The sequence below is a fragment of the Clarias gariepinus genome, chromosome 3 (genome assembly GCF_024256425.1).
Source record: "Clarias gariepinus isolate MV-2021 ecotype Netherlands chromosome 3, CGAR_prim_01v2, whole genome shotgun sequence".
In the NCBI taxonomy this organism is placed as follows: domain Eukaryota; kingdom Metazoa; phylum Chordata; class Actinopteri; order Siluriformes; family Clariidae; genus Clarias; species Clarias gariepinus.
In genome coordinates this window covers 33,165,229-33,183,333 of record NC_071102.1, presented here as the reverse complement: position 1 = coordinate 33,183,333, position 18,105 = coordinate 33,165,229, and the positions used below count along the sequence as shown (strand labels likewise).

The following is an 18,105-nucleotide window of genomic DNA, read 5'->3' as shown; positions in this document are numbered from 1 at the left end:
TCGATTGAACAAACTTTTCTGTACGCCATGCTTGTGAACTCAGCTTTGCATTTTAGTAGGAACAAGATTCATCCAACATTCAAGCTCTTTCTGGAACTAGTTTTTTGGGTTTTCTTTTTTTTTTTTGCTTCTTTTTAAGCTGTGCAAACCCATATATGGCAAAATTAAAACAGGAAGTTAGACTAATTTAATGAATTGCTTCCAGGCCTTTTAATGCAAAACTCACCGTGATCCAGTTTTGTGTAAAACCCCAATGGCACCCTTAAAGACCATCACAAATCAGATCAGCTCTTCGGATGTGCTCTGGACTCTAGATTCAGGAAAAACGAGGCGGGGGTAAAAAAAAATTTAGAGTTTTTAGTGTCAGCGTGTTTTTGGATGAAATGAAGGAATTGCGTGCCTTTTCGGTGATGTTATTCGGAGCACTTCTGTCATGTGGCCAGTGCAGTCGTGTTAACTGTCTCTTCCTTGAGTCTCATAGACGTCTCTAAAGTTCAAAGCGGTTCTCATATTTGCACCGAAATGACTACCAACAGAGTGCGAGGCAAAAAAATTGAGACGCTGACGTTGAGGGATGGCGGTGAAGAGACTCCGATATGGCAGAAATGAAGACTTCTGATAGGCAGACATGATAAATGTATAAAGGCTGCCACCGAAATCTGCCTTACTCTATTACAGACCAGGGATGAGCTCAGTCAAGCAGACAGACAGAGACTCCAACTAAACATGTGCTAAACACATTCCTCTCTGACTCGCCCTAATGCACTCCGCTTCACGCCACACATGGAAAATAGAGCGGTTTTTTTTTTCCTTCTCTCCTCCCTCTCTCCCATGTGCACACCTCAGTTCGATATTCTCTCAAACCAGGCGTATGACAGCGATCTGGCTCGGCCTGCGTCTCATTCCCTGCGCGCTCTTGTTTCCTGTGTGGCGCGCCGTCACTCGATCCGTGTTTTTTTTTTCTCTCTCTTCACTCTTGCCAACGTTCCCTTCCGAAGAGCGGCAGAGAAGGAAAAAGATCACACGAGCGGCGGTGATGGTGGTGATGTGGTGTGGAAGGAAAGGGAGGGGGGTGATGTGGGGGTGTGCGTGCGAGAGACAGAGAGCGATAGAGAGAGATTGATGAGCCTGTAAGAGCAGCAGTAATTACTCCGTGTCCATTGCCTACGCCGGATTGGCAGACGGCTAATATCACCCAGACCCCTGGCTCTGACAAACACCACCACTACCGCCCCCCCACCACCACCCTCTGCACCTCTTCACACAGTGCTCTTCAGCCTCTTCAGCTTGCCGCCACTGTGTGGGCCCTCCGTGCTTCTGTCTCATTATGTTATTCCTGGAGGAATCGTCCGAGGACGGACAATGACAAGCCGGGAGTGGCGTTTCGTTCCTGCGTCCTGAACCGCTGGAGGCTTTGTGACGGCCGCCAGGCCTGGAACGATGTGCTGAAATATCGATCAAGCTCAACCATCGAGTCTTGCACTATTTGAAAATAATTGCGGTCCATCATTCACATCCCTACCCGAAATGTGTGTGTGTGGGTGTTATTGCCAGCCTGGATCAGTCCAGTTGCTGTTTCGGTGTTTTGCGTCTGCTCTCGGTAATGACATCAGATTAAGTTCTAGACGTGATGTCTTCATTTTCCACACGAGCGGATCTTTAGGGAGCGGGGTGGTGCGCACATTTCAATCATACTTTTAATTATTTCAAGTAATTAATAGACGCCTCATGATTGTAAATTACATCGAAACAGCCGACTCGAGTGAATCAGCAGCCCAGATGCAAGCACGCTCCGGCGTGATGAGATCTCGGTGTCTGTGCTCGCGTGTCGAGCCGGCAGAAGAACCCGGCGTCTCTTTTAATTAAACGTGAATGTAAATGCAGCCAGGCCGCCTTAACCTGCATGGATGTGACGGGTTGTTCGCACGTCACATTGGCTCATAATCCGCACTAACGAAGAATTAATTACAGCTGATGAGAACCTTTCACCCGGTTGTGAACTCTAAAGCTTAATTTACTTTAATATCTTGCTCCCCGATGCCAAATTATGGAGTCAGGCCAAGATCTTATAGGTTTATTGAAAGGCTTTTGATTAAACCTTTTTCACATAACCCAGCTCTTATTTTTCCACTAGAAGTGAGGTGTTTATTTTTTATTTTTTCAGCTCTAGCTAATTATTTTAAAAAGCTGCTGATTTAAAGTCAAGAACTAGGGCTTGAGCTTGGCACAATTTTGTATTTAAGAAAAAAAAAAAAACTAAAAGGATCCACGTTACTAAAATAAGGAGGCTGAGGAAAGGAGACTTACTATTTTATTTTAAAAGCTCTGTTTTCACCTGGAACCGTTTTATTTTTGATTCGTTAATTATAATTAACTTCGGACGGGAGATTCACCAGGAACCACCGCCTGAAATATTACGAAACCAGGTACCGATCCGATTCATATTGCAATTCAACTGTTACTGTCCTCATTCAATCGTAGCTTCGAGTCGGATTTTTAGGTTTTTAAATAAACTTAATGATGTAATTTGCTCGTTACCACACAGGACGCCCTGCTGCCAGCAAATGCGTGAATAGTTTAAAGTGCACCACCTCAGAGGAACTGCAATATTTTGCTACCCTAAATGCAATCATGTATACGTAGGCTCCCCAAAAAAACTTTTTATACCCATTTCAACATAAAAAATACTGTGGTGCTCAAAAGTTTGCATACCCTGAAAGAATTTGTCCAACATTTATTTGAGTTGAGACACTTGTGAATCATTGTAATTGTTATTATTGACTCCATTTTGACTTAGCTGGATGCTGCACCATGGGGAAGACTGCCATGGAGCGGTGTAGTAAGGTATCTAAACTTTAGGAAGCAGCAAAAGGATATAAAGAAGATCTCTTAACACTTGAAAATGCCAGTCAGTACTGTTAAAACCCTGATGAGGAAGTGGAAAATAAGCGGTTCTATTGATACTAAGCCATGGTCAGGTGGATCAAGAAAGATTTCACCCATTACAGCCGAAGAATTGTTTAGGACACGAAGAAAAACCCCACAAACAACTCCTAGAGAAATACAGGCTGCTCTGGAAAGAAGGTGGTGATGGGTGTTTCAAGAAGCACAATAAGGAGGTACTCAAACACAAATGACCTGCATGACCGAGGTGCCAGAGGAAAGCCATCACTGCGCCTATGCCATTACGTTGAGACAGCACCTAGACAAGCCTCACAGCTTCTGGAGCAGATATTTGTAGTGATGAGACCAAAATTTAACTTTGTTTGGAGACAAGGCCTACGGTGAAAAGTACACCATCCCCACTGTAAAGCATGGTGGTGAATCTCTTATGGTTTGGGCCGTGTAAGCTCCAGTGGCACAGGGAAGTTTGTCAAGATGGATGGCATAATGAATGCAGCATGTTATCAGAAAATACTGGCAGACAATTTTTATTCTCCAGCATACAAGTTGTGCACCATCATGGTCGATGTTCTAACATGATGGTCCAAAGCTAAGGCCAAGTTTACCCACCATTGACACCATGTGGCATCACAGAAGAATGCCACTTTGTGGAGATCTCGAACGTGCAGGTCATGCAAGACTACCAACAATTTTAAAGAAACTGGAAGCATTTAGCAAAGAAAAATGAGCAGCTCTACCACCTGAGAGAAGTAAGGACTTTAGCATCAATGATTGCATTGTAATAGTTGTGCATAAAGGGGGCATGCAAACTTTTGAACAGGGATTATTTCCTTATTTTCTTTGTCGCGTTTTTTTTTTTTTTGCTAATTTTTGAGCTCAACTGGTTATTCCTCTCTCTCTTGACAGTCACATGATAACATCAATGATGGTGCAACTACTTGCATCTTTAGAGAAAATATAATACCACACATTGCTGCCATAATTTGAGTTTTAAAAGAGGCCAAAGATAACAGTTTAAGTGTGGAAGGGTTTAAAAAAAAAAAAAACTATATATATTTATAAAAATTTACCTAAATTTGGAGTCATACATGTATCACCACACCAAAGTATCATGAATCGCTGAATAATTTTTTTCCCTACATCTGTAATGTTTACTTACAAGATCCCCCCCCCCCCAGCTCTGTTTGAAGCTTGCCTAAAGCCGTGCGTTATTCTCAGGTAATCTGCTCGAGTCACGCGAAGGTTTCAGAACTACCGATCGAGCTGAATCTCTTAGGTGCGTCCAGCCATCCGGTCTACGGTAACAGATTTACGGTATGAAGTCTGTAGCTTCCTCTAGACCTCTGTACGTCCAGCACACGCCCTCACACACGCACATGGAGCGTTGCTCTAACGCTGGGCTCTCTCGGGCCCCGTCATACCGCTCGTTCTCTCGTTATAAATGGGAGCTGCTCCTCTGATCTATTGCTTAATTGCCACCTAATTTGCATAGCGGTGCAAATTAACGACCTCTCGAATGAGCGTTCATTTTTCACAAGGTCTTTAGGAGCTCCTTAAGAGGCGGTGCTAATTAGCACAGGAGGCAGCTGTGCTGATGAGGCACGGCTCGTCGCGAGCAAAACGCATCCTTCATCCTCCTCTTCCTCGTTCGCGGACATCTGTGCGAAGGCTTCATTTTTCTCCCTGACCCGTACCAGAGCATCGACGCGTTTCGGTTTGTTTTGCCGTCTCGCTCTCACGCTGCGGAGGAAGGTGTGTTGTCCCAGTGTCAGTGTGTATGAATCACTAGCTGAGATAATAGTGCTGGGTCGAAGCCAGCGTGTTTGCTCAAGGTGTGAGCACCGCTGTTCACACGCTAATCACATCTCAGTGTTGACATTCGCCACTGACCGCTGCGTCATGCAGGAAGCACAATGCTCTGTGTGTGCACGTGTGTGTATGATTGAGAGGGATGCAGGGAGTGAAGTAAATTCGAGCCAGAGTGCTCCGGTAAATCGGCGGTGCTTAACCTGAGCTGCTTAGCGCTGGAGCTGACCCATGGGTTGGACAGCTCACTCCTGTCTAACACACACACTAGACGATACAAAATAGGCTTTGCTGTACACTGTAGCATGATGCACCATCCTGAGAGAACTCAGCCCTGACTTACATGGCAAGTGAAATCAACTATTAGGGGCGGGCGATATGCGACAAAATATTGTATAATGATACAAATCTTCTTTATTATACATAATTCATAATGATCTTAAAACCATGGAATTTTAAGTTTCTCTCTGATTTTTTTTCCCATATGAACATTTCATAAAACATTTCTCGGATGTATCAGTTTTTAAAGACAGCAGTGCAGCAGTGTTGTATTTTTTTATATATTGTGTGTGTATGTATATGTATGTATATGTGTATGTATATATGTGTGTATATATATATATATATATATATATATATATATATATATATATATACATATATATGTGTGTATGTGTGTATTTATTTCTTTTATATACCTCAATGTCTTCCAAAAGTAATTTTTTAATGTAAATACAAGTGTTTTTTATTTCTTGTCTCAACTGCCTCAAATTATTAATATTTAATAAATATATTACTATTATTAACTGATGCATCTGATTGATTAATAATGAATGTAAAATAGTGCCGTATAAAATATTTAACACTGAAAATGGAGAAAGATAAAAATCTAAACATTACAGATTTTGTTCATTCAAGAAAAGCATTACCAAATATAAGATGTAAGGACATGCCAGATAAGTATTTAAATAAAAAAAAATTCATGATGTGGCGATTGCTCAGCAATATGATTTTAACAAAGTGTAAAATTTTAAAATTCTCAACTTTTTTTTACGTTTTTTTAATAAATAAATTATAAATTAAGTTTTTTTTGTGCTGTTTTAATTTTTTTTTATTATATTTTTTTTTTTTGTTGTGTAAAAAGGGGAAAAAAATAAAGATTTAAGATATAAGTGATGTCCCCAAAAAGCATTTATGTAAAATATCACAATGATGAGACTCTATCTTTATCATCACCTAGCACTTCTCAGCATCTATATTGTATCTATATTATTTTCTAGACTTTTTACTAAAAATTTTAATTTAACATTACTGGTCAGTTTCATCTCTTAGAGCTCAAACCTGTTATGCCGATAAAACTGTATACTTACTTCTTTGTCCTTATTAAAATAACATTCAGCTTGATCGTCCTCAATTTATTCAAGTGACCAGGTTTGCTTATAACTGACAACTTTAGCTTGGCAACTATGTCAACCAGAGTGACTTTTGAATCGTAGTTGAAATAAATAGCTCTGATTCTCATTTGATTTCATTTTCAGAAATAAGCAGGAAGGATGTCAGATCTGTTGGAATATTAGATACAAAAACATGAATGTTTTTTTAACAAATTTTTACCAAGCATAGTTTTACATATAAACCCTCTTTAAATATTATTCTCTTTCGTAATGTGAATTTGTTCCCATCCAAATTGTCTTGCCAGGTAGTTTAGACTCGGGTGTCTCGGGTGTTTCAGTTACACATCAGTTCTTATGTGGGCCGATTTATCCGTTGCCACACTGACTCAATGGCGCCCAGGCCTACAGGTGGTGCACGCTAAACTATTCACGCAACATCCTGTTTGTAATCTGGTAAAAAAAAAATCATGATGTTTATAAAAGCATTATACTTGCAGAGTTCTGATATCTTGAGAAATTGCAAATACGAATCAAACCGGGTATCGTTTTTTTTTTTTGTTTTTTTTTTTTGTTTTTTTTAAGTAAAACGTGATTTGATCTCTATATATGTACAGAAATCCCTTTAAACTAAAGATGTGATATCTGTAGAACAAAGGTTTTTAACATCTTTCCCTCTCGTACCTCTTCTTAGGATACTAATTAATATTAATAATTAATCACCCCGACACCTTACTGTCAGTGTTTTACATTCCATCTCGTTTTCCTTCCTTCGTTATCTCACCTCGTATGTAAGATTTAACCTCTGGACGCTGAAGGTTTTTCTTCGTCCTTGTGCGTTTGTTTGAGCAGCCACCGACGAAACACTTCTCACTTCAGGAAAGATGTTTTTATTCGTTTAGAAAAATGTAAACGTTAGCTTCTTTGTTCGTCTTCCAGATGTTACGTTAATGATGACGTGATCATAAGTGAAATCAGGTAAGAGGAGGACGATTAAAGAGGGTAACACAAGTAAGACTAGAGAGTAACACAAGTAATGACTTGGAATTGTTTTTCATATTGGTGGAAAAATATATAAGTCCAACGTCACTTAAGCTAGATATTATTCCTTTTTTTTTTTTTTTTTTTTACTTTTTATCATTCATTCTCTCTCTTTCTCCCCTTTAACTTTCCTAAGTGTTTTCTATTTAGTTTAAATTTCTTTAAATTTTTTTCCTCATAATTTATGTGAACTTATCGTATATTTTAGAAATTCTCTCCAAACATTGTGTGGTGATTTATTTATTTATTTACTTTTTTATTTTTTTTCACACAATGTCTTGTTTCTACAGCAGTTTAACACACCGAAGCTCTATTAGTTTATCCGAGAATAGCAGGAATTTATTCGTAATTCTCGGCGCTAGATGAAAAGCCGAGTCAAGTCCTGTCACCGAGACACTCGTTATAAATTCAGTCATTAAAAACAAGTTACGGGTGAAACATTACATGGTCGTGATGGATATAACCAACACCCCCCAAACCCACCTACCCTCCACCCCCCTCAAAATGTAGCGTTGGATTTCTTATGGCTGTTCCACGCACGCGCATGTGTGTTCGTAACATTTCGTTTCAGTCGCACAAACTCCCTCCCTCCTTCTCTCCAGCCTTCCTCTTGGAGATTTATCGGCGGTTTCGTAATCGTTCTCGTACTCTCGCTTTCAGCCCACCATGAACCGTGATCTCTCTCTCTCTCTCTCTCTCTCTCTCTCTCGAGTGCGCTCACTCTCTCCGTCTCTCTTTCAAAACCAGTCTCCTTTTTAGTCTGTCTCTGTCCTTCCGTCTTTCCATATTTTTCCCCCTCTTCCTTCATGTTCGTTTTCATATCACCTCCTGTGACTCCTCTTGCTTTTTATTTTCTCCTTGCTTCTCCTCTTCTCTCCCGTCCTATTACTCCCACCCCCCCCACAACACGCACTCTCTCACACACGCACGCGCACACACTCTTTCTCCCTCTCTTTTTCTCTCTCGCGCTCTCCCAGTGAAAGGCTGCGAATCCCCAAGAGAGCTGATGCAATTAAAATGCTAATCCTGTCTGTCTACAGAGAGAGCGAGGGAAGGAGGAGGGGAGGGCTGACAGCATGAGGGATTGCAGCTCACATGGAGAACTCGACTGAAATGGAGAACAGAGGGAGAGACCGGGGGGGCTTGAGGAGAAGCGAGAAGGGGGGGTGGCGCTGACACGCAGAGAGAGAAAGAGAGGGTGCGCTAAGGCGTACAGAGGGAGAAGCTGTCGTCTGAGAGGCCGAGCTGCGAGCTGCTCCGAGCCCCGTGATGGACTGCGTCTCCTGTAATGCACTCAAAATGGCACCATTAATACAGCGCTAGCGGCAGTGAACACCAAACCTCCTCCGTCTGCTCTTAACTCATCACCTGGATCAGACCCGAGCACCACGTCCACGTCGTCCGCACCTCAACCACACACTCTTTAATATTATTACGCTTCCCCACACTGTATATTTTGTGTCACGCACCTCTGAATGTGAGCTCTGATTTATACATTTTGTTTTTCTTTTATCTAAGGGACAGATATTAAGCTGAGCTTGGACAGATGTGGGGCATTTTTAAAAAAAATAATAAAAAAAAGTGCATTCTCATTAACACGTGGGCGTGCGTGTATTAACGAGCTGTGCTAATTGAAAGATTTAGCGTCTGGCTTTATTAATCCTCTTAAAGAACGCAGAGAGGCGCTTGCCACAGATGGAGGGGGAAACCCGCCGAGAACGACAGGCGCATATTCCTCCATTTGTCTTTGACCATTTGCTTTTTAATTACTCGCTAATTACGAGGTTTTTCAGGGGCTTTCGCGAGGTGACCGAGTGTGAATGACGGGAAGACAGGAGGGGGACGGGTTAATCGTCAGGTCTGTTAACCTGAAGTGTGGAGATGCTCAAAGGGGTGTCTGGGGTATGATTAGCAATCAACAGCTTAATTGGGGTAAGTGCAGGGGCGCAGTAAGATTTTGGGATACACCTGGAGGGTATAGAGAGTCTTCTTTTTCCCCCTCTCTTCTCTTTCTCTTTTTTTTTTCTGTGTGTGTGTTAGAGAGAAGGGGGAGGGTTAAAGAGGCCCATGGAGGAAGGGCGAGTGTGTGACTCTCTCGATAAAATGGTGCCTCCTTTCTTTCATTCGTTAGTATTTTTTTTTACCTGGCACTTCATTTTTTTTAGTTTTTTTTTTAGAATCATTTTATATATTTAAAAATGTATTTTTTTTAATTTTCTAAGTTTTTTTTGCAGCACATATAAATAAATAAATAAATAAATAAATAAATAAATAAAATAAAAAATCTGATATTCAAGCATCCTCTCCAAGCAAACGTTTCAAGCGCACTTAATGTGATTTATTGTTCTCCGACTGTTCTCCCATCTCCAAAAAAAGTTTAACTTCTCTTTTTATTGAAGTTTTACTGGTTGAGATGGAAAAAACGGGAAAAACACCAGAGGTGTATAGAGAGAAGGAGAGAAGCAGAGGGGGAGGGATGGATGGAGGGAGGGATGGGCGAATGAAGGTCATTAGTTCAGTCGGCTGGGTACGGCACATTCCTGAACCGTGAGGGGGGGGGAGTGATGGAGAGAGAAGGAATGTAGGAGAGAGAGAAAGAGAGAGAGGAAAAGGGGGAAACGGGTAGACCTGAATGGAGGCACCCAGGAGAGGCAAGAGGGAACAAGAAAGAAACCGGGGGTGGGGGGGTGTTAAAGAAACGATAGGGAGAGGAAAAGTTAGAAACGGATTTTGTGTGTGTGTGTGGAGGGGGAGGTTAAGACTCATCTAAAAATGTGGTATCGGTTAAGTTTCTCAGGCGAACACAAAGGGAACGTTTGATTCATGTTTGGAAGGAAGCAGTCAGCAGATCCTCATTAGCACCACACACACACACACACTCAGGAGCGATGCATGTGTGTAAAAGAATGAATTCTTTGAAGTTTGTCACTTTAGAGACAGGGCGCTCTCTCTCTCTCTCTCTCTCTCTCTCTCTCTCTCTCTCTCTCTCTCTCTCTCTCTCTCTCTCTCTTTCTCTCTCTCTCTCTCTCAAACACACACACACGAAGAGGTTACAGGAATGTTGTCCTTCAACTGTTTTTTTCTTTCCTCCTGTCTTGTGATGCACATCATCGTTCTGTGTGGTGTGATGTGAACCCCCCGCCCCCCTTTTCCACAGTGTGTATGAGAGAGAAAGCAGCGTGAGAGATGTGACAGGTCTCAGGTTAATACACTGCCGGATTGCTGCGGCTGATGGCACACGCTCTGGTATTACTGCAGCCATGCTTCATGTTCGCCTTACACAGGCCTGCAGGCTGTTAGGTGGACCATGCTGCCCTCTGCTGGACGAGAGCAGGCAGTTTGACGTCTACACCACATTCACATTTTCAGTACTCTGGTCTGGTGGGAAAGAATACGATTAAGCCGTGTGATTTCATGCAGACTTATTTATCCCCCCCCCAAGCATTTCATAGGTGTAGATAAAACACGTATACACGCACAAATAAACCCTCGCCTCAGTTTTCCACAATTTAAACTTTAATACCAATCTGATCCGTGACCGTAGCCATATGTCTCTGTCCACAGTGTTGAGCATTCGTGGCGTGCAGGAGGAGGACCCACCTGACCCCCAGATCATGCGTCTGGATAACATGCTGCTCGCCGAGGGAGTTTCCGGTCCCGAGAAAGGCGGCGGATCGGCGGCTGCAGCGGCTGCAGCGGCGGCTGGAGGATCTCCAAACGACGGCAGCGTGGAGCACTCGGACTACAGAGCCAAACTTGCTCAGATCCGTCAGATCTACCACTCCGAGCTGGAGAAATACGAACAGGTGCGGGTGAAGAAGCGAGTCTGGCACAGGTGGAGCGTTTAACACGCCTGCTGTCTCTGTGCACTTCCAGCACATTTATAAGTGTTTGTGTTTACCTCTGGGGGATTGGCTGGGTGTTTATAGTTAAACAGTGCAAGAGCACACATTCAAAAACGGCAGCAACCTAGAGAGAATTTAATTCAGATTAGTGTAAAATAAAAAGAGAAATTTGCATATAAGTGAAGTGTGTAAGGTTGCCGTCGGATAGAAATCCAGAACCCTAGCTTCTTGTAGTTCATCAGCACATCTTGAAGTGTTTTATTCCCCTATACTGCAGCAGTTTATAAAAAAAGGTATTATGTAAAATAGGGCTTCATTTTTATCTAATCATAGTTGTGGAACTTTTAGAAAGTTAGCAGTTTTCACTTGCGTTATAGCAGCTATAAATGTTGGAGTGGTCACTCTTTTTCCCCATCTTTCTCTCTCTTTAACTTGATGTTTATTATTAATTTTAAAAAAATCCTTATTTAGAATTTAGAATCCTTACGTAAAATTTATGTAGACACGTCTTTACAAGAAAACAAAAAGTCATTCGTCTTTGTCAGCCAGTAGCATTTAAATTTGGTAAATAAATCATGATAAAATTACCGTCCAGGTTAAATTTCCACCTCAGGTGTGTGTGTGTACATGATAAAGCTTTATAGTCAGTGAGTGAATTATGGTGGCGTAGTGGTTAGCATTGTGGCCTTGCACCACTGTTAAACAATGAGTGAGTGAGTACATTATGTGGCGCGTCCTCCATTCATGGATGTTAGCTGTTACTATGGTAACCCTTGTGTTAACTTATTAGAACGAGTGTATAATCACGTAATTGGCAGCTGTCAGAGCCGCTGTTATACAGTACGATAAGATTGAACACCACCATCGTTTCAGTTGTTTGTGATACAGGAAAAGTAATGTTATGAATTGTAATTATAGATCAATTGTGCGTGTGTGAAATTGAAACCACACGGCGGTGATGCAGCTGTGTCTGGTTAGTTCTGCGCAGCTGGACTCTCTGTTCTGACCCAGTTGCTCTGTGTGTGTGCTTTTTTTTCTCAGGCCTGCAGCGAGTTTACCAACCACGTGATGAACCTGCTGAGAGAGCAGTCACGCACACGGCCCATCTCACCCAAAGAGATCGAGCGCATGGTGGCCATCATTCACCGCAAGTTCAGCTCCATCCAGATGCAGCTCAAGCAGAGCACCTGTGAAGCCGTCATGATCCTCCGCTCACGCTTCCTCGACGCCAGGTGTGTGTGTGTGTGTGTGTATATATGTATGTGTGTGTGTATATATGTGTCTGTGTGTGTATAAGTAATCAACATTTAACAGGAAGTGAGATTCACTAATCTTCTTTTGAATAACACTAATCTTAGTCACTGCTTGGTTACTGTTGCTATGTACGTCATAAGTGTAAATTTGTGGTAAATGCAGCCAGTCGTTTTGTGGACCTGAGGTTTCCTTTGACCCTTTAGCATACTTTCAGTGGAGACTCAAATAGCATGGAGTTATTTTAGATTTTACTGATTAAAAACCAGTTAACCACTAACACTTTGTCACAACTGGAACTTTTCACAGATACACTATGTATTACTATTTAATATTATATAGTGTATAAGACAGACATCTAGATCATAACCACATTTCTCAGATGATATAAATTATTTTACATTATTATTATTATAAGGATTATTTTAGTAGAAGTAACATTTAGAAGGATGTGATCTCATGGTGAAAATTTTCTTATTCTGTCTGTGTGATTCATAATTATCAGTTATTTTTAACGAATTAAATTGAAAGTCTAACTAGTCTCAACTATAACACGGTTAGAAATTGTGATTAGTGATTCAACAGAGGGATACCCAGACCACATCAAATATTACAATAATAATAATCTTCTATTTGGCGATGTAATTCTGCATCTTTTTGCATATGAGGATCTTCGATTTATGGAAGAAAATTTTTTTTTTTACTATATATATTTGTATGTTGTACTTTATGATGTTGATTACATTTACAGTGTAAGTGGTGTCTGTTATTTGAAATCATCTTAAAGCTCATTAGTGTTTACAAATTACTGAAACCACACAGCCATTCCCCGGAGGCTTTAATTAAAAATAACTGTGGGGGATAAAGACTTTCAGCCACGACCAACAAAAATTGTCATAAGTGGGGGGAAAAAACAACAGTTTGCACAAACTACTCGATTATCAGTTTCAGACAGGAAGTTTATTTGTAACCTCAGGTCCTGATGCTGTGCTTTTGATACACTTTTAGTCCGTTGTTAATTTCCAACTCTTTTTGTTCTTTTCTTTTTTTTGTGCACAGACGCAAGAGACGCAACTTTAATAAGCAGGCGACGGAGGTGCTGAACGAGTATTTTTACTCGCACCTGTCCAACCCGTACCCCAGCGAGGAAGCTAAGGAGGAGCTGGCCAAAAAGTGTGGCATCACTGTGTCTCAGGTGAGAAATGTAACCGAGTCAGAGGAGGACAGGAAGTTGAAGCAACGATTCTGTTCAGTCACGTCTGTGTGTATTTTAAGAGCCGGTAGAAAACAAGTGGATGGGGTTGTGCGCTCTTAAATGGGTAAAATGATTTGTCTCATCCACCAGGTACAGCATGATGCTGATTACAGATTTTTTTCGTATTTCTATTTCCCTGGTGCTTTAGAGAACTTTCTCTAAAGTTTCAAAGTGGCGGCTGCTGTTGATCTGGACTAGCTTTCAAAGCACCGAGCGTTTGAGTCTGTAGGGCATATGTGGTGCAAGTGCTGCTGTGAACAGGGACTTCACCAAAATGGAGTCAGACCTCAAAGTTCAGCTCTCTGCTAATGATCTACAGAAAGCAGGAAGTTATGAAATCAAAACGTTGATCTGCGACTCATTAGTATGTCCTTTTAATTCTCAGTATTTCCATTGAACTCTGTCCTGATTTATTCTTTTTGGGTCCTTACGCTCACGAGTTTTGTCACTTGATTTTTAGGTCATCTGTCAATCTTTTTCTTTCGTTTCCTCTCTATAACCAACCTCTTTTAATATTCTTCCTTTTTTTTACCTTTCTCTAGTTCTTTCACTTTTTCCCTTTATCCCTGCCTTCTCCTTTATATTATTATTCTTATTTGATATTATATTATACTTATTTGATAACAGTTAATTAAGACTGTTAAATAATCTCTTGCTGAATGAATGTTAACTAAATTACTGCCTTTTAATTAATTCGAGGATGATATGAGGGTATAAGAGGATCTGATCCTGACCCTATAATGATACTCACAGGACGCATCGCTCTTTTATTTTATTTTTTTCCCCATGTATGAAATCCTCACTGGTTTCATTTTTAATATAATTTTAATCATATAAATGGTTATGGTTGTACTTTTTCGTTTCCGACATCAGTCAGTCAGTGATGACGTGCATTATTTGTAAGCCCCGCCCCTTACACCAGGACTGTTAGCAGGTTTTAAAGAAAATCTTTTATCTAGGAACATGACGTGTTGCTTAGGAGAACTCAAAACAGCCGAGATAAGGGTGTTTTTGCGCCGATAGTACAGCGTCTTCAAGGAAAACATAATGATTGGTTTCAGGCCTGGACTATGAATTACTCACAGCATTCTCAGTGTTTTCTCTTTTTATGGTTTCCCTAAATTCTATAGTATTTTGTCATGCTTACTCACCCTACGTCCTCCTCTATAGTATGAAAGCAGTAGTTTTGAAACACATTTAATAGAAAATGTGTTTCAAAACTACTGCTTTCATACTATAGAGAAGTTTATCTACAGAGAAACGCGACAGACAGGCAGCCAAATGAAAATATTCTCTAACATGGCTGAACGTGCAGATGTGAAATGTGTTATTGTCATAACAGTGTGTTCTTTTCCATTTATACCACAGCTGTCACAGCAGGTGAAGTAAGAGTTAATGTTACTAAACGCGCATAAGAACATGCATACTTGTGTAATAATTTTTTTCTTTCTCTCTCATTCTTTCTTCGTCTTTCCTCCCTTCATCTCCCAATTCCATATCTTTCTCCCTCAACATCACTCTTGTCTTCATCTTTCTTTCTCTCTCTCTCTTTTTTGGCTTTCTCTTACTTTGTATTATCTTTTTTTTTTTTTCACTACCTGTCACCCTCTCTTACTCCTTCACTCCCTCATTCTCTCTCCCTTTTTCTTTTCTGAAGTCTTTTTTTCCTGCCAAAAAAGCCATGATCATTACAAAATCACTGGTCCTGGAGATTCCTTCCATAAACATTACATAAGTCTTTTTTTTTTTTTTTTTTGAGATTTATTACTAACATTATGTAAATCGTTTACAATACAAGTCTGTGTGTATGAGCCATTACTATAGAAACAGTAAAGTATTAGTGCGAGTGAAACAAAGTTTCATCCTGATGTTCACATTACAACCAGAGCTGCTTCTGCACTAACGTATACCACCTGACCAATCAGATTCGAGAATTAAACCGTAATGTGGTGAAAGAATCATTGCTGATGAGTTATTAAAGGTCCTGTGTGTGTGTGTTGTTTCAGGTCTCTAACTGGTTCGGGAACAAGAGAATTCGGTACAAGAAGAACATCGGCAAGTTTCAGGAGGAGGCAAACCTGTACGCAGTCAAAACAGCAGTGGACGCAGCCAACGTTTCTGCACAGGCCAGCCAGGCCAACTCCCCCGCCACGCCCAACTCAGGTGTGCATCATACACACGCACACAGCACCTCCATTAAACCATGTGCAAAACCAATAGACTACTTACAGATTCTTGTTTTTCTAATCTCTAACACTCTCTCCTTTTTTTTCTTTTTATCTCTCATTGCTTTTCTTTTTCATGTTGTTTTTCTCCTTAACCTTCTCCCTTAGATGCTTATCACTTTTCTAAATAACTCTCTCTCCTAGTTCTCTTCCTTTTTTTCCTTTCACTCTCATTCATTTCCTTTTGTCTCCATTACATGTTTACCATCTTTCTCTTTTTCTCTTCTCTGTAGTTAAATGTTTTAACAGTGTTTCTCTTGATAAGCATTTTCCAGTTTTTTTTCCTTTTTTTTGATCCCTTTTCTATTTTTTCTTTTTAGTCATCTACCCACTGTCTCATTAAAATAACATTTTAACAAAGTTTTTCCATTTTTCTTTTGCATCCTTTTATTTATTTTGCCTTGTTTTGTTATTCCTTCTTTTCAGATTAAATTTTTTTCATTCACTTTAAGTCCACTTTTCTGTTTTTCAATAATTTCTCTCATTCTGTTTTATTTTGTTTCTCTCCACACTCCTTGCTATTTTTTTTTCTTTCCGGCTCCACAGAAATTCTCTTTTAAAATTAATAGATTATTATTTTTTTTTTTTACAGAGTTTTACTAAAATTACAGAATTTTCTCTCATATTTATCTGATTTTTACATCAATCACTATTTAATACATTAATTAACAATCTGCTGACCGTTAATAAGACCCATTGAGAATGGTCCAATCACACGAGCCCAATTATTTAAAAACAATATTGATTCGCTAAGAACAAAAGTGGGAGGGTTCAGGGCGCACAGTGCTGCGCCCCAAGAATGATAAAAAAAAAAAAGTGCAATTAGAGCGCAACCTCAAATCACATGCTTTTCAAAAATTTCCGTGCCTACAGAGACACTCGTTTGTCCGGCGCCCCGCGTACATGACCACAAATGAATATAATACAGTTTAGATTTTTTAGGTTTAAATTGTAAATAAATTATTTCAAGAAATACAGCGAAATATTGTGACTAAATGACTTTATTTCATTATTCAAATAAATAATTATGATCTTAAATAATTACATGTTAAAGTAAATTAGTTCTCTGCCCAACTTTAATGGGGCGGCACCTCTTATTGACCGGCAGCCACTGTATTTAAGATGAGTTAATCTCATTGAGTCTTTTATAATAAAGTACTTTCAAACGCAACATACAGTTAAAAAGAACTGTATCATGGAAAACATCTTAAACACGAGTGTGAACTGTTCCGCCCCAAGGTCTGTTGGAGGGTTGTTCTTTCCTGGCACGTCTCTCTATCGCTCTGTCCTCAGTTGTTTCTCTCACTCATGAGGGTTGGCTCTGTTCATGTGAGGTGTGCGAGTCGCGACACGCTACTGATCAGTCGACTGGGTGTGATTTAGTCCTTTACTGCAAGGTGGAACGTTCCCCTCCTAGAAACTCTTAAACAGTGTATAACACACAGTTATAATCAACACCTACCGATCCTCTCTCTGATCATCAGCTGGACCTAAAGTTAAAGGTCACTTAGAGACTTTGCAAGAGCCCCATTTCCATTCTGTCATTCTTTCTTCACTTAACTGCTCGTTCCTCTCTCCACCTTCTCTTTTATCTTTGTTTAGCACTACTCATCTTTTTTTCATAATTGTTTGTATTTCTTCTTTGTAGTTTCTGTAATGTATTAAAACCTTCTTCCTTTTATTTATTTGTTTCTTATTATTTTCCTTTTCCTTCACTCGTTCTTTTTATTTTTATTTACACGCTCTGTGTAAACAGTCCATTTACTTTTTTCTTTTATTTATATTTCATTTTCCTTTTTTTTTCTAGATCAGTTATTTACTCCTCTCTTAAAATCCACCTCCTTTCTCATCTGTTCCTCTCTATCACTTTCCCTATCTATCTGTTCATCTGTTTATCTCTATCTACCTACTCTGTTGTTTTTCTTATTTCTCTCATTCTATTCCTGGTTTTTATTTTTTGATTTCTCTTCATTGTCTGTCACTACTTTTATTCTTTCTTATTCTTTTACATGTTTTAATCCTCATACAGTTTTTTATTCTTCTTGCTGTCTTATTTTACGCTCTCCTTTTTCTTTATCCTTTGCACTTCCTCTCTTCTATTGTTATACGTTTTATTTTCTTTTTCCTGTGTTCTTGTTTCCTTCTCTCCTATTGTCTCATCTCATCCTCATTTCATTCTTTTTCATTTACTTCTTAATTTCTTTTCTTCTATGGTTTATCTACTGCACATTTCCCTTTTTCCTGTTGTCTTGACACTTTTTTCACCCTTCTCTTTTTTCTTTCTATTGTCTAGTTTTATTTTTTTCTTCCCTTTTTCTATTGTCTTACCGCATGCTTTATTTTCCATCTTTACTTCTTTCGCTCCATTTTTACTCTTGCATGTTTTT

At 39.9% G+C, this 18,105-nt stretch overlaps 1 protein-coding gene across 2 annotated transcripts in view; it reads left to right on the top strand.

Annotated features, from left to right (window-relative positions):
* Positions 1 to 18,105, top strand: part of pbx4 (pre-B-cell leukemia transcription factor 4) — a 49,146-nt gene that overhangs the window by 22,166 nt on the left and 8,875 nt on the right. For both annotated transcript variants that reach the window (XM_053491430.1, XM_053491429.1), the window contains 4 exons: positions 10,707 to 10,948; positions 12,029 to 12,219; positions 13,298 to 13,433; positions 15,500 to 15,656. In XM_053491430.1, the coding sequence (XP_053347405.1) occupies positions 10,707 to 10,948; positions 12,029 to 12,219; positions 13,298 to 13,433; positions 15,500 to 15,656 (726 nt within the window). The remainder of the gene's footprint in view (positions 1 to 10,706; positions 10,949 to 12,028; positions 12,220 to 13,297; positions 13,434 to 15,499; positions 15,657 to 18,105) is intronic.